Source organism: Bos javanicus, chromosome 15 (genome assembly GCF_032452875.1).
Source record: "Bos javanicus breed banteng chromosome 15, ARS-OSU_banteng_1.0, whole genome shotgun sequence".
NCBI classification, from domain to species: Eukaryota; Metazoa; Chordata; class Mammalia; order Artiodactyla; family Bovidae; genus Bos; species Bos javanicus.
Window position 1 is genome coordinate 82,016,164 of NC_083882.1, and position 16,628 is coordinate 82,032,791.

The following is a 16,628-nucleotide window of genomic DNA, read 5'->3' on the forward strand; positions in this document are numbered from 1 at the left end:
CTTTTGACAAGTGGGACACAGATATGTTGTGCTTCATCTTAGCCATTTGCATTCAGGTTTTATTATTCTGGACATAAATTTTCCTTGAGAAGGATATCCCTTCAGGAATTTAATTCAGTGTGGCCTTTAAATGTGATTGCATACATGGAGAAGACCTGAGAAAAATAAAACAAGGTTGACATGAATCCTATGACATAAAAAATCACAAACTTAGAGACAGTTTTGCCTCTAAAGAACCTTCTTGAAGGCACTCTTGACTTCCTTGTTCCTCAGGCTAGAGACCACAGAATTGATCTTGGGGATGACCCTACTGTAGAACACAGATGCCATTTGTCAGTGTCCATCGAATGGCTGGAGCTGGGCTCTAAGTGCATGAAAATGAATGCCCCATAGAAGATGGAGACTGCAGTGAGGTGGGAGGCACAGGTGGATAAAGCCTTCTGGTACCTTGCAGAGGAGTGCATCTTTAGGACGGTGATAAATATGAATATGTAGGCTATGAAGATAACCAAGAGAACAAAAAAGATGTTGAAGCTGGCTACATAAACAGGAACCCTCTCCCTTACATGCCTGTCAGAACAAGACAGAGCCATGATGGCTGGAATAGCCCAGAAAGTGATGGACCACATTGGGTCTACAGATAGAGAGACAGAATGTATTCCCAACATGGATGGAGGCTTTCAGGAAGCCACAAACATAGCCCATGATCAGATGTGCACACACACGTGGTGTCATGGTGGTGGTATAATTTAGGGGCTTACACACTGCTGTGTAGTGAACACAGGCTACTGGGGTCAAAAAGTAATTCACCAGAGTGGCAAAGGCTGCAAAAAAGAACATCTGAGCAGCACAAGCATTATAGGAGATGACCTTGTAAACTGCAAAGAGGGCTTCCTTGATGGCTCAGACAGTAAAGAATCTGCCTGCAATGCAGGAGACCTGGGTCAAAACCTGGACTAGAAAGATCCTCTGGAGAAGGGAATGGTGACCCACTCCAGTATTCTTGCCTAGAGACTCCCATGGACAAAGGAGCCTGGCAGGCGACAGTCCCTGTGGTTGCAGAGCTGGACATGAGGACACATTGGGTCACTTCCATCCTGTTGTCCATTGATGTTCTTTGGGAATTGTGAGATGTCCTGTAGCAAGTGAAAGTAAGGACAAGAGTGTTAAGTGGAATAAAAATTGCAGTGAAACTGAAATGTTTATATAAGTTCAGCTCAGTTCAGTTGCTCAGTCATGTATGACTCTTTGCAACCCCATGGACTGCAGCACGCCAGGCCTTCCTGTCCATCACCAACTCCCAGAGTTTACTCAAACTCATGTCCATTGAGTCAGTGATGCCATCCAGCCATCTCATCCTCTGTCATATATACCACATGCTTATTTCATTATAGCTAATACATATTTCATGCAGATGACACCACTCTTATGGCAGAAAGTGAAGAGGAACTAAAAAGCCTCTTGATGAAAGTGAAAGTGGAGAGTGAAAAAGTTGGGTTAAAGCTCAACATTCAGAAAACTAAGATCATGGCATCTGGTCCCATCACTTCATGGCAAATAGATGGGGAAACAGTGGAAATAGTGTCAGACTTTATTTTTGGGGGCTCCAAAATCACTGCAGATGGTGACTGCAGTCATGAAATTCAAAGACGCTTACTCCTTGGAAGGAAAGTTATGACCAACCTAGATAGCATATTGAAAAGCAGAGATATTACTTTGCCAACAAAGGTCTGTCTAGTCAAGGCTATGGTTTTTCCAGTGATCATGTACGGATGTGAGAGTTGGACTGTGAAGAAAGCTGAGCACCAAAGAATTGATGCTTTTGAACTGTGGTGTTGGAGAAAACTCTTGCAAGTCTCTTGGACTGCAAGGAGATCCAACTAGTCCATCCTAAAGGAGACCAGTCCTGGGTGTTCATTGCAAGGACTGATGCTGAAGCTGAAACTCCAATACTTTGGCCACCTCATGCGAAGGGTTGACTCATCGGAAAAGGCTCTGATGCTGGGCGGGATTAGGGGGAAGGAGCAGAAGGGGAAGACAGAGGATGAGATGGCTGGATGGCATTATCGACTCGATGAACATGAGTTTGGGTGAACTCTGGGAGTTAGTGATGGACAGGGAGGCCTGGTATCCTGCAATTCATGGGATCGCAAAGAGTTAGACACGACTGAGTGACTGAACTGAACTGAATACATATTTCAAGATTGTTGATATCGAATTACAAAATTTAATACATTAATTATCTAGATTTAAAAAATTATTAAATTGTAAACTTTCCCAAACCAACAGAGACCCTATCTCTCTAGTTTTAAAATTTTGTATATTTGCAAACTGAGATTTGGAAATTTTAATGATTTGTCCAAGATGACATATCTGGGATACTCTGTCTCTGCTAATTCAGTTTGTTCTATCTTAGTAAAAGCTTACACTATTACATTACTCAACTGCCACAATAGCTCTAGACACTTTGCATATATATCCATTCATGATTCATCTCAGCAATTTCTAGAGGTTGGTTAGTTTTTATTTTCATTTAAATAGTGAGGAACAAGATGGTGAGTAATTTATTCATATTTTGTTGTTGTCATTGTTGTTCAATTTTGCTAAGTTGTGTCCAACTCCTTGTGACCCCATGGACCACAGCATGCCAGGCTCCCCTGTCCTTCACTATCTCCCGGAATTTGTTCAGATTCATGCCCATTGAATCTGTGATATTATCTAACATTCTCATCCTTTCCCACCCCCTTTTCCTTTTGCCTTCAATCTTTCCCAGAGTTAGTCTTTTCCAGTTAGTCAAATCTTCACACCAGGTAGTCAAAGTATTGGAGCTTCAACTTCAGCATCAGTCCTTCCAATGAATATTCGGGGTTGATTTCCTTTAGGACTGACTGATTTGATTCATATTTATGTAAGTATGGATGGCAAGCCAAGTTTCTGGTCCAAATAGAGTGATTGCTAAGCAAAATGGTCTTAATTGAATTTAAATCAAGTTGTTGTTCAGTCGTGTCCGACTCTTTGCAACCCCATGGACCACAGCTCACCTGGTTTCCCTGCCCTTCATCATCTTTCTGAGTTCACTCAGACTCATGTCCGTCAACTCGGTGATGTCATCCAACCATCTCATCCTCTGTCGTCCCCTTCTCCTCCTCCTTCAGTCTTTCCCAGCGTCAAGGTCCTTTCCAATGTCAGCTCTTCACATCAGGTGGCCAAAGTATTAACTGTAAATAAGTAAATTTAACTGTAATTAAATTGAATTTAAATCAAATTAAATTTAACTTAGTTTAAAATTGCTCATTCGTTCCATTGGTTCAAATCCTGTGTTTGGAGTTCCCCAGTGTAGTTACTGAGACTTATATACATAGTGTAAGTGGTGGGATAACCCGAGCAGTAGGGACTTATACAGCTAGTGATTCTGTAGGGAAAGCATAACATCACATATAGAGCTTGGACTCTGGGATGAGGTGCAGATCAGCCCTACTGTTTGCTGTCCAGAAATCATGAATCCTAACATAAGTCCCCTGAACCTAAAGTTTTCCATTTACAAAATAAAAATAGTAATGAGATCTAACTCAAGATGTTATCGAATAATTAAATGAGATATTGCGTTAAAAACCAATGAGTAAACGTGTTATCATGGCCTGCTTAGTGTCAGCTATAATATTGTTAGGAGAGAATGATGGTTTCTGCATTGATTTGGCAGGGTGGGTGCAATATGTGGTGCTTTATGTGTGAGCTGTGAAATCTTGAAGCTTCTTCTTCAATTTGCCTTTTGTCGCACCATAAAGTCACTGTAAGTTTCACTCTGTTCCTGCTCCACTCATACAATTGCTTGGTTTGGTACTTTCATGTGGCTAGTTTTCTTAAAAAAAAAAAATTTTCTTGAAATACATATTTTAACTTGTGTTTAAAGAGTCTCCTTTTGCTGCTGCTGCTGCTGCTAAGTTGCTTCAGTTGTGTCCGACTCTGTGCAACCCCAGAGACAGCAGCCCACCAGGTTCCCCTGTCCCTGGGATTCTCCAGGCAAGAACACTGGAGTGGGTTGCCATTTCCTCCTCCAATGCAGGAAAGTGAAGTCGATTAGTCGTGTCTGACTCTTAGTGACCTTATGGACTGCAGCCTACCAGGCTCCTCCATCCATGGGATTTTCCAGGCAAGAGTACTGGAGTGGGTTGCCATTGCGTTCTCTGCTCCTTTCCTTAAACTCATTCTTTATTCAGTACAATAATCCCATATTTGCACCACAGATGGAAGGTGAATAATTATTTGTGGCTTGCCTTTACCCTGCAGGTCTGTTTTAGCAGCAAACCCCAAGTTGTTAAATATTTTATGTGAATCTGTTCTTGTGTAGGAACAATATTTTAATTCCTTTTATTTGAATCAGAACCCTCTGGACAGACAGCCATCCGATGCTATCTCCTATTCTCTATCAGTTTCCACCTAAACCTTTGGCAACTGCACTTTACAAGCCTAGCCTGTGAAGGCTTTATGCTTGCCAAACTTAACGTACACATTATGTTATTATGTACTATGTTCTGAAACAAATGCTAAGAGCGTAAGACATAAAAGTGTGTTTGTGTGCAAGATAGGTAGCATTCTTATTCTTATTTTACTGTTGGAGAATTGAGGATTTCTGAAGGAATGTGGTGCTCTACAAGTACACAGCTGATATGAGGAGGATTCAAGATTTAAACCCATTTAAAACCTAATCAAAAGCCTATACTTTTATCCACATCACTGCCAACATGGATAGCTATGCTAGAAATATTAAAAATAAAATTCTGGGAAAATATTAAAACGAAATTTGGATCTTACTAACTTGCTTTGGTCTCTTCTGTAATTTAAAGAAGGGTCATATAACTCTCCTTTTTTTTTTTTTCTTTGCCTCTAATAAGAGGCTCACATATAGTGAACAAGATGAAATTAGTACCTAATCAGAGCATCACCTAGACTACTTTTTTCAATAATGTTTTTAGAGGAACATCATGATAATGTTTCTAAGTATCACCTAACTTCCTACCGATATTTAATATTTGATATTTAATATGCAGCTTCTTAAAAGAAAACTCCTCCGTGTTTAAAAAATTTTTTGAAATATCTGTTAACGTATCTGTGCTTAGTAAATCACTGGGTGTAGCTGCCACACTGCTTTTGCATGAATTATGGTTTTCCCTGAAAGTGTGTAATGCAGTAAAGAATCTGCCTGACAGTGCAGGAGATATGAGTTCAATCCCTGGGTTGGGAAGGTTCCCTGGAGAAGGGAATGGCAGCCCACTCCAGTATTCTTGCCTGGAAAATCCCATGGACAGAGGAGCCTGGTGGGCTACAGTCTGTGAGGTTGCAAAGAATTGGATGTAACTTAGTTACTAAACAATAGCAATTGAGTATAGAAGCTTATTTGGCTGCTTAAAAACAAGCAGCAGCCAATCCTGAAGAGTTGTTTGGAATAAATAATTCAGCCATGGAATAATGCATAAGTACTGTTCGAGAAGCTCTCTCAAGTGCTGTTCAAAGATTTCAAGGTCTCTAAGTCAGGGAATAATAGTGGAAACTATGTTAATATGGGTTCAAGTTCAGATTTCTCCATGCATTCTTTATGTGCTCTTGGAGAAATCATTTACCTCTTTATTTGTAAAATAAATGTAATAGAATTACTTTCCCCCCCAAATCCACAGAATTGTGTTTATAAACAGCAAATAAAGAAATGTCTATAAAATAACTTGAGAGGAGGGTTTATAGTTTTAATATAATTAAATTATACAAAATATAAGTAAAGCTTATTATATTTACTCAATGTCATTTTTACCTTGGAGTATTTCCTCGGCTATGGCTGCAGAGTCATAGGAAATCCTAACAGCCAGAAGAGGACCTGTAGGTACAAACAACTATTGACATTTAGGTGAACACAGAGTGATCACAGAGCCTAGGACCACAGTCTGGTTCCTCTAAAGGGAGGCCATCAAGAGTCGTGTTGGATTTCAGAAGCTAGTGCATGGGAACCAGGAGTGACTTACAGAGACATGATGCCCCCAAGGGCTGTCTCCATGAGAACATCCACAGTATTTCTTCCTACTTTTCTAGGAAGAAGTAATTAGACTATCTGTGGGGACCACATTGGATATTTTGAGTGTGTACATGTTTTTTTTTGTTACTTTATATTATTTTCATTTTTAATTGGCACATAATTTTCAAACAGTAAGATGCATACTTTTTACTGTATAACTCTAAGAATCTGATCAAATGCAGTCAGGTAACCACTACCACAGTCACCCACTGTAAATTTCCCTGAGTTTCTTTGCAGTTAACCCAGTCACCAACCATTGCCCCTCGTAGCCCATAATTTTTCCACGTAATTTTGCCTTTGCGAATGTGTCCCTAACTAGAATCATGGAAGAGGCAGTCCTTGTGACCTTTGCGAATGCGTCCCTAACTAGAATCACGGAAGAGGCAGTCCTTGTGATGTCTTCCGCTTAGAATAATTCAGTTGGAGGTCCACCTATTTTGTTACTTGGTATCCATAGTAGAATATTTAAAGTGCAGAGTAGCATTCCGTAACATGCATTTTATGCAGTGGTTTTCTCGTCGTTGCTGTGGTGGTTGTTCCCTTCCTCATGTGAGGACCTTTGTGCCGTTTCTGATGCTTGGTGATTATAAAGAAAGCTGGCCTAAAGATTGGCTAAATTTTTGTGTGTGTGAACAAAGGCTTTGTTTTGGTGAATTCCCTCACTCATGGCTCACACTGTGGCGGAGCTAGGGGAAAGTTCTGGGTTCCCCAGGAAACCATCTAGACCCGCCACAGGATGAGCCCTGAGCGAGGGCATCTACTGAGTGATGGTGGCGGGAGGGAGACCATTGGTGGAGGGAGGGAGTGCCAGCTACAGACAGGAGGACAGCAGTATTTTCTGATGACATTTTTGACTTAATTTTGCAGGAGATCAAGACTTGCCACTGCCCTGGGAGGGTCTCAACAAGGATGATATTCACCCTCAAGAGGGTAAAAGTCCTTCGGGGGTGAAAACATCAGACATTTTCATTGTTTGTGCCTTTCCAAACCTCAACCCTGTCTGACAAAATCTTATGTCATCGTGTTTGATTTCATGGGAGATTGTGAGAAGTGAGACTAAAGGATCTATAAAGGCTCCTTAAGGACGTGCCTGGGCAACAATGGGTAAAAGAACGAGAAGCCTTGCTCTAGACTAAATGGGCTTGAACTTCCCTTCTCAGAGTATGTTCATTGTTTAGCAAAAATTATACCAGAGAGCTAGAGATAATGAGAGGATGTGAATAGATATGAGTAGCACAAGAGATGGATGGTCTTGGACACAAGGCTTATATTGCCTTCGTCTTTCTTGGCATAGTTCCCCTGTGGAACTCTGCCATCTTTTTCCAAGCTCTCTCACTGGCTGACACCCACATTAAGCCTATATGCTCATGCAGAGTTTCCCTCAGCTTCTGGACTCCAATAGTCTTCTCGTGGAATTGGATTCCTGACTTCCTGTGTGGCCACCAGGGGGACAGGTGATGCAACTTGCAAGTTCGAGATTGTCAAGCCCCCATGGGATGGACGTTGGCTGATGGGAAGCAAGAGACGAAAAGGAACAGGGCACATAAATATCCATTTCCTCTCTCCCTGGACTGATCCCAGCTAGGATTTCTCCTTCCAAGGAGTATGTTGATTGAATATATCTAAGGAGACCACGCTCCTGGTGAACAATCACCCTTGCAACAGTGTCTTTCTTTGCACTGTGTTGCATTTAGCCTAGCCTCTGCATCCTCTACTGGCCTCCTCCTTAAACCCCTGGGATTTCATCTGCCCAATAAAATATCAAGACTTAAATTCTTCCTTTCAGGCTCTAGAAATGAGAAGACCTGTGATGAGATAGAAGTTATCATAGTCCCTCTGGGCTGCTATAACAAAATAAATTGGGTGGCTTATAAACAACAGAAATTTATTGCTTACAGTCCTGGAGGCTAGAAGTCCAAGACCAAGACTCTAGCAATTCAGTGTCTGGTGAGAGTCTGCCTCCTGGTTTATGGACTGCCATTTTTTGATTATATCATCACAAAGTGGAAGGGCAAAGGGAGCTTTTTCAGACCTCATTTATAAGGATGCTAATCCCATTCCTGAGGGCTCTGTACCCATGACCTAATCAACTTCCAAGACTATACCTCCTAACGCCATCAGCTGGGGTCATGTTTCAGCATATTAATTTTCAGATCAGATCAGATCGTCTGACTCTTTTCGACCCCATGAATCGCAGCACGCCAGGCCTCCCTGTCTATCACCAACTCCCGGAGTTCACTCAGACTCACGTCCATTGAGTCAGTGATGCCATCCAGCCATCTCATCCTCTGTCGTCCCTTCTCCTCTTGCCCCCAATCCCTCCCAGCATCAGAGTCTTTTCCAATAAGTCAACTCTTCGCATGAGGTGGCCAAAGTACTGGAGTTTCAGCTTTAGCATCAGTCCTTCCAAAGAAATCCCAGGGCTGATCTCCTTTAGAATGGACTGATTGGATCTCCTTGCAGTTCAAGGGACTCTCAAGAGTCTTCTCCAACACCACAGTTCAAAAGCATCAATTCTTCGGCACTCAGCCTTCTTCACAGTCCAACTCTCACATCCATACATGACCACAGGAAAAACCATAGCCTTGACTAGACGAACCTTTGTTGGCAAAGTAATGTCTCTGCTTTTCAATATGCTATCTAGGTTGGTCATAACTTTCCTTCCAAGGAGTAAGCGTCTTTTAATTTCATGGCTGCAGTCACCATCTGTAGTGATTTTGGAGCCCGGAAAAATAAAGTCTGACACTATTTCCACTGTTTCCCCATCTACTTCCCATGAAGCGATGGGACCGGATGCCATGATCTTCATTTTCTGAATGTTGAGCTTTAAGTCAACTTTTTCACTCTCCACTTTCACCTTCATCTAGAGGCTTTTTAGTTCCTCTTCACTTTCTGCCATAAGGGTGGTGTCATCTGCATATCTGAGGTTATTGATATTTCTCCCGGCAATCTTGATTCCAGCTTGTGTTTCTTCCAGTCCAGCGTTTCTCATGATGTACTCTGCATATAAGTTAAATAAACAGGGTGACAGTATACAGCCTTGACGTACTCCTTTTCCTGTTTGGAACCAGTATGTTGTTCCATGTCCAAGGGGACACAAATATTCAGACCATAGCAGTAGTAGGAGAAAGAACTCAAAAATATGCCTCGTGGTCAAGTTATAGAAATAAGGATTCTGGCTCCACACACATTTTTTTCCTAGTCATGACCAGACAGATAGAATAATTTGCCTTTTTTTCTCCATTACTCAGTTATTTTAAATATTAGTCACAAATATCTATACAGTTAGTCCATAGGTTACACTGATTCCTGTTGAGGAGGAGATGACTGTTCTTGGTTTGGGTGAGAAGTAACCAAACTAGATTATGAAGCACGTGCAGTGATTAGAAGTAGGAGTCTATTAATTTTGGTTGTCTTTCTAACCATATGAGCCCCCCTGGTGGCTCAGACGGTAAAGAATCTGCCTGCAATGCAGGAGACCCAGGTTCAATCCCTGGGTCAGGAAGATGTCCTGGAGAAGGGAATGGTAGTTCCCTACTCCAGTATTCTTGCCTGGAGAATTCCATGGATGGAGTAGCCTGGTGGGCTACAGTCCATGGGGTCGCAAAAAGTCGGACACAACTGAGCAATTTTCACTTTCACTGTATATGCAGCCTTCCGTTTTCCTGTCTATTTCAGGGTCTTATCTTTCCAGCCTTCCCAGTGTATCTGTGAACAACCGAATATCATTGCAATATGTTTCCTTTCAACATTAAAAACCCAGAGTTTATTTCTTTAGTTTGCAACTACGAGCCCCAGGGGCCAAATCACTGGGTCCCTAGATTCCCTTCCAACACTGACATTCACTCAAGTGGGAAGAAGACTGTAGCCTACCCACTTCCACGAGACATGGCATCTCTTTGGAGTCATAATCCCTAGTGCAGGAATTACAGTTGGCTCTTGAGATGTTTACTGTTTTCCCTCTACTTGGCACTAGTGAGAAAGCAGAGAAGGAACTCTCAAAATTCTTACCATCTATCTCACTAGGAACATAAGACACACAGCAAACAATTCACTTGCTACCAAAGGTAATAAGCGACTAAGTTACAAACCTGGAATCACAGGTGGGAAGAGGCATCTGAAGGCAAACAAACAAAAAAGCCGAGCAGCCCGTCTATTCCCTGTATACCTCACTGAGCTGGGGTGTGAAAACAACCATCTGTCCTGAGGAAAGCCTTCAGGGACACTGTCCCCAGGGATTTACAAGTAGCTGACTGTCCCATGTGAGCCTGGCACCCTGACTTTATCAGTTCTGTGCTTGGGGAAAGAGCCTGGTTCTGAGAAGTACATGAGACCTGCTCTCTGTCTCCCCGCTGCAGCCCTGTCATCAACAAGCTATGCTGCTGGGTCTAGAGCCCAGTGACATCCTGAGGTCCTAGCGTCTTTCAGCGGTGAGCCCGTTTAGACTAGCACTGCGGCTCTCAGCTAGTTAGGCAGGGGCCCCAGGGACTCGGGCGAGTTTTGCAGGACTTCTGGTGGCAGGACAGGAAAGGCAGGAAGGTGAGACTGTCACTCAAAATACACACTTGCTCATGCTAGTCGATCCCAAACCAGTCCAGGGCTTAACCCTCACAGGACACTCGAAGGCTGCTCCGTGTCTGGCCCTGAGGTTAGATGTCTGGTCTGTGTCTGGCCTGCTTGTTTCTTTGTCTTTCTTTATTTTTGCTTTGGCACCTCCACTCTAAGCTTCTCTCTCTGTCTCTCTCTGAGTCTGTAAGCCATGCTTCATGGGGGCAAAGAGACCCCAGACCTCCTACTCCAGTCTTCACTGCCTTCAGTTTTCCAGAATCCTGGGGTTCTTCTGACTCCATCATGGAAAGAAAACCTACATGAAGACTTGGCTCTCTCTCTAATCTTTGAGGGATGAAGATTTTGGAGATAATAGAAGAGAGAGAAAAACTGAGAGGGAGACAATACTATGAGAGCAGAGGATGAGACCCGAACCTCTTGGCTCTCAAGCCAGTGTTCTTCCCAAGGAAAACCATACTCAGTCCAATACCCCTGCCCCGGGTAACACCTTGGGAGGTTCTCGTCATTTTCTGATCACTTTTACTATTTAAAAATAAGTTTTACCTTAGAACTAAAGGCTCACTTCCAGGTGGCCGAAAGCCTGGCCCAATTAGAAACTTCAGTTTCACATCCTTCGCAGTCTGTGTCCTCCCTTCTGAGCTGAGTCTGCTCTGCAGTGTGGGGGTGTATCGCAGGGAGCCGCAAGGAGAAGGCTGGCAGTGGAAAGGGACATCCTTTGTCTGGTGCCATGGAATACTAGGGGGCGGTGAGTTGCAGGTGGCAGGACTGCTCCACCATGAGAACACTTGGGATTCTTCAGAGGCCTTTCAGGGACTGGTCCATGAAGCATTTCCTTGACAAAGGTGATGAGCTTTCTCCCTGATCTCTCTATGACTGCCCGTTTCCTAAGACAGCCCCTCCCTGATCCCTTATTCTATAACTTCCTCTTCCCCAAAAGGCTTCTTCCTGGTTGGAGTCCCAACAACGACCTCCTGCAGCCACCACTTGGCCTGTGGGCAACTCGAGCTGTGTCCCCTGTGAGGATGCAGGACGGTCCTGCCGTATCAGTAGTGAGCTGATGCACTGTGCCTCCCATCTTCCGACAGAGAGGAAAACACAAGACTTTAGGCTCTTATGTGTCCCCTAAACTTTCTCCATTCACCTAACATCTAACCATAAATGAAGTAATTGTCTGGTCTCCCTTTCTTGTACACCTTCTCCGAGAACAGTTCTTTTGGGATTGTCCCTTGAATTTGAGTGGGAAGAAGAACCCACATATAGTGTATTCTCACGAGCACACCTAACACTCAGTAGGCTACTCCCAAACTCTTCACTTTAATGACTCTTCAAAAGGATGCAGGTGAGTGGTGGGGAAGGTCTTGGGACTGGTTAGTTCATTTTTAAGTAATTCCTTCAGAGCTATCTCACATCTTTAGAGAATGGAACATACCTCATATATTGTCCTCAGTTCAGGGCTTGTCACTAATTTGGAGCCAACTGTAAAAATCACATTCAGAACCATGTTAGAGCTTAAAACATATTCATCGAGAAGTATCTATCATGTCCCTGTCTTTTCTTTCTAAGGCATTTCCTGAGTCTCTGCACAGCTGAAATAGTTCCCTTATTAAGTAACCTTTTTCCACCCTTCATTCCCCTTCAGGCTTCCCCGTGACCCCAGTTGAATAGTACCACATTGGGTTTCCTTGTGGGGGTGAAGACTTTGCGGTCCTTTCTCCAGATCAGCAGAAATATGCATCTAGGAAACCAAACGAGCGTCTCCGAATTCCTCCTCCTGGGACTCTCCACCCAACCTGAGCAGCAGGAGCTCCTCTTTGCGCTTTTCCTGGCTATGTACCTGGCCACCGTGGTGGGGAACGGGCTCATCATTCTGGCCATCGGCTCGGACTCTTACCTTCACACCCCCATGTACCTCTTCCTCGCCAACCTAGCCTTTGCTGATATTTCCTCCATTTCCGCCTCAGTCCCCAAAATGCTGATGAATATTCAGACCAAGAGTCCATCCATCTCCTATGAGAGCTGCGTCACACAGATGTATTTTTCTATTGTCTTTGTTGTCATTGACAACTTCCTCTTGGGGGTCATGGCCTGTGACCGCTTTGTGGCTATCTGCCACCCTCTGAACTACACGGCCATCGTGGGACCCGGGCTCTGCCTTTGGCTGACCACCATCCCCTGGGTCCTCAGTAATGCTGTCGCCCTGACACACACCCTTCTGCTCCTTCGACTGGTCTTCTGTGATGGCAATGCTCTCCCGCACTTCTTCTGTGACCTGGCCCCGCTGCTCAGGCTGTCCTGCTCAGACACGACGGCCAATGAGCTCGTGCTCTTTGTCGTGGGCTCGTGGGTCATCACCCTGCCCTTCGCCCTCACCCTCATCTCCTATGTCTGCGTCGTCAGGGCTGTCCTGAGACTCTCACCCACAGAGGGGCGGTGGAAAGCCTTCTCCACCTGTGGCTCTCACCTGACAGTCGTGTTCCTCTTCTACGGGACCATCGCAGGGGTCTACTTCTTCCCTTCATCCTCTGACCCTGACAACAGAGACAAGATTGGGGCAGTGCTGTTCACTGTGGTGACCCCCATGATGAACCCCTTCATCTACAGCCTGAGGAACAAGGACATGAAAGGGGCCCTGAGGAGACTCCTCCATGGAAGAAGGGCTCTCTCTGTGATGCCCTGAGCATCTGAATTCCTTTGTCCCCATTGCAGAATGGATGATTCTGCTCAGAGTTCATGGCATAGATGCGATGGTTTAACTTTTAGTGGACTTTCAGAAATCTGCTTCCTATTCCAGTCACTGCAGGGCTGGGGCTTTTCCACACAGCACTGGTCTTGGAAACAAAGTGCCTGATGCCCATGGTGACTCACAACAGTAACATACATACTGATTATAATCTATGCAACTAGAGAATTCTGTGAAAATTGTTCATGACTTAGACAGTAAGACGTGCATGTAGTACCTATAGTTTAGCTAGTGCCTCTTTGAGGACAGTTGTTACCAATTCCTTCAAACTACATTACTAAAAAGCAGGTGTAAAATCCACCTGCTTTTCTATAGGTTACCAAACATCCTCTTAACATCCTTCCTCGAGTACCTCAATATCCACCTTATCCCATAGCTCCAACAGGAACTGTCACTTGACCTCTGCTTTCTTTATTCCTCGTGGATCAACATGAGACCTAGATTTTTCCTCAAGGGGCTTCGGATCTGGCCCAAGTCTGCTGCTAACTCTGTGTGACAAGACATATTACTAACCTGCAATGTAACTGCTGCTGCTGCCAAGTCGCTTCAGTCGTGTCCAACTCTGTGTGACCCCATAGATGGCAGCCCACCAGGCTCCCCGTCCCTGGGATTCTCCGGGCAAGAACACTGGAGTGGGTTGCCATTTCCTTCTCCAGTGCATGAAAGTGAAAAGTGAAAAGTGAAAGTGAAAGTGAAGTAACTCAGTTGTGTCCGACTCTTAGCCCACCAGGCTCCTCCATCCATGGGATTTTCCAGGCAAGAGTACTGGAGTTGCAATGTAACAAGGGATCTAATAACAGCAAATAAGGTTTTATAATGGTGTGCATCATTAAAATCCACTTATGTAAAACAGAATATGCAGAAGGAGATGCTTGGGAGGAGTCAGCAAAATATTAACAGTGGCCATGGCAGGTTATGTTTTCCAAGAATGGATGCAGCAACATTTCCGTCCCACATGCTTTTGAAGGACTTGCCACTTCCTCATCAAGAGGTGGAGTCTGAGGCCCTTCCCCTGAACCTGGAGGACTGTGGGGGTGGCTTTGACCAACAGAGGATCCCAGAGTGGTGCTGCATGATCCCTGAGGCTCTTAGAAAACCCTGTACACTTTCCTGTAGCACTGTCTCAAGAATGCACTCTGGGGCCTGAATTAGCATGGAAGTAGTCCCTCTACTCTGAGGTCGCCCTGCTGGAGAGACCACAGAGAGTCAGAGAGAGACGCACAAGGTATCCCAGGTGTTTCAGCCAACAAGCCTCTGAGTCTCCTGCCAGGCACCCGCCACAGGAGGGAGTGAGACTCTGGCTGATATTCTAGCCTCAACACTGATGGCAAAAATGTCACGTTTCACAGCTCTAAGTGAAAATTGCCTGGTTGTCTTCAGTCAATTCCTAGAACTCTGAGACACAACAATCAAATGACTACTATTATTTTAAGCCCCTTACATTTGGGGTTTGTTATACAGCAGCATGTAACCAAAATGGTGGTTTTGTTTCATGGGTAAAGTGATTAATACTATATCTATTAATACTATGGTATTAATAGTATCATTTTAACATTTTACAGTGACTATCACTCTAGGAAGAAATAGAGCACTTTTTAAATTTAATTTTAAGGAATAAAGGCTGTCTTGCGTACTAAACCATCATGCCAGAATCTTCTAGGTTGCATAAACATCAGTTAGGCAGAGATATAAATTTCTCTCTTTATTGTGATTCCATTAAGCCCATATTTGATGGAATAAGAACCGTGATGATCAGATCTTGCTCATTTGGTTTGAATTGTGCCTCATCCCTGTGGACCTGTCCTGGACCTCTGTTACTTCTGTCTTATAGATCCTACAGAAGGTGTATTCATTCTAAGATATCGCTCCATCTGCAGTGAGTAATGGGGAAGTTGGCTGGTTAGAAATAGATTTAAGTGCAGGTTGGGAGTTTTTTGAGAAATTAAATTAAGATCAAGTTTAGGACACAAAAGACAACTAATTAAGAAGATAAGGAATCAAACTTTTATGAAAACCTTGACAATTTTTACAGAAGAAAGACATAAATCTGTACTTAAATTCTTATATTTCCCTGAATCATTCCTCTGTTATTTTCAGGGAACATCTATTATAAACCTTCTATTCACCAGGCTCTAAGTCTGGCCCTGGGACTAAAAGAATGAATAATTCACAGTCTCTGCCTTTAATGCACTCACAAACTAAAGAGAGAAACTGAAAAAAAAAATTAAGGATTTTTAAGACTTGAGAAGCAAAGATGGCATTTAATCAATAATTCATCTCATTAGATTTAGAAAGCATAAATATTTTGTGCAAGAGACAGACAACCAAATTTTATAACATTCTTGTTCTTTTGTGTTCACTATCCCTGAGAAAAGCAAATTTAATCTTTCTGAATAAATTAATAGAAAACCTTGCCATCTAAGTGTAAGTAACACAATTGCAAGAGAAATATCTGGGGAAAAAAAATCGATACATTGAGTAGAAATGATTTGTAAAACTTAATGCATAAAGTGTCAGGAAATATTTGTTATTTCTTCACCAAACAAATGTTTTTTGAGTACATAGTGAGTCAAGGGAAGCGGCAGCAGCGCTGCTTTCCTGGCTGTTGCTTCGTCGTACATGAGCTAGATGATGGGCTCACAGGGCTGGCCTTCATACGCGGGGACAGGACGGCCCGTGGCAGGAAAAGTGAGGTCAGGCGACAGACAGTGTCGCTGGCGGAAACAGCTATTTTAAGTAAGGAAGTTCAGGGGTTGAGGAAGGCTTGTTTCAGGTATTTGAGCTGAGAATTGAATAAAATTAGGGAGTGGCCATGACAAGATCTGGAAAAACACATTCCAAGAAAAGGGAAGAGCAGATCCTTTAATAAATAAATAAAGATCCTGATATGAGACCATGTCTGATATATTGAAGGGATTGTAAGTGTGTAGGACTAGGGGGAAGGGGAGGTAAATATAGTCCTGGAGGCAGTTGGTGCCCAACCTGGTTGAATTTTGGAGGTCATGACAAAGAGTCTGAATTTTATTCAAATACCTCAAGCACTTAAAGCCATGAGATGAGATGAAACTACCCAAGGAGTGGCCTCAGAGGGAGAGTAGGGCCTATGACTAAGTCCTGGATGCCTCTGATATTCAGAAATAAGGAGCCAGCAAAGGAGGCTGAGGACGGCAGCCCCGGAGGCAGGAGACAGAACAGAGTCGGGAAGATGGAGGAAGGAAGTGAGAGCTCTTCCAAAGAAAGGGGGGATCAACTGTTTCA

General features: G+C 43.5%; 1 protein-coding gene and 1 pseudogene across 1 annotated transcript; one reads left to right on the forward strand and one right to left on the reverse strand.

The window, feature by feature from the left end:
* Positions 1-217: 217 nt before the first annotated feature.
* Positions 218-10,911, reverse strand: LOC133261129 (olfactory receptor 5B3-like; annotated as a pseudogene).
* Positions 10,912-12,215: 1,304 nt separating this feature from the next.
* LOC133261130 (olfactory receptor 1S1-like) lies at positions 12,216-13,307 on the forward strand. The gene has a single exon (XM_061439682.1). It carries the CDS (start codon positions 12,360-12,362, stop codon positions 13,305-13,307), a length of 948 nt encoding a protein of 315 aa, XP_061295666.1. The 5' UTR covers positions 12,216-12,359.
* The last annotated feature ends 3,321 nt before the right edge of the window (positions 13,308-16,628 follow it).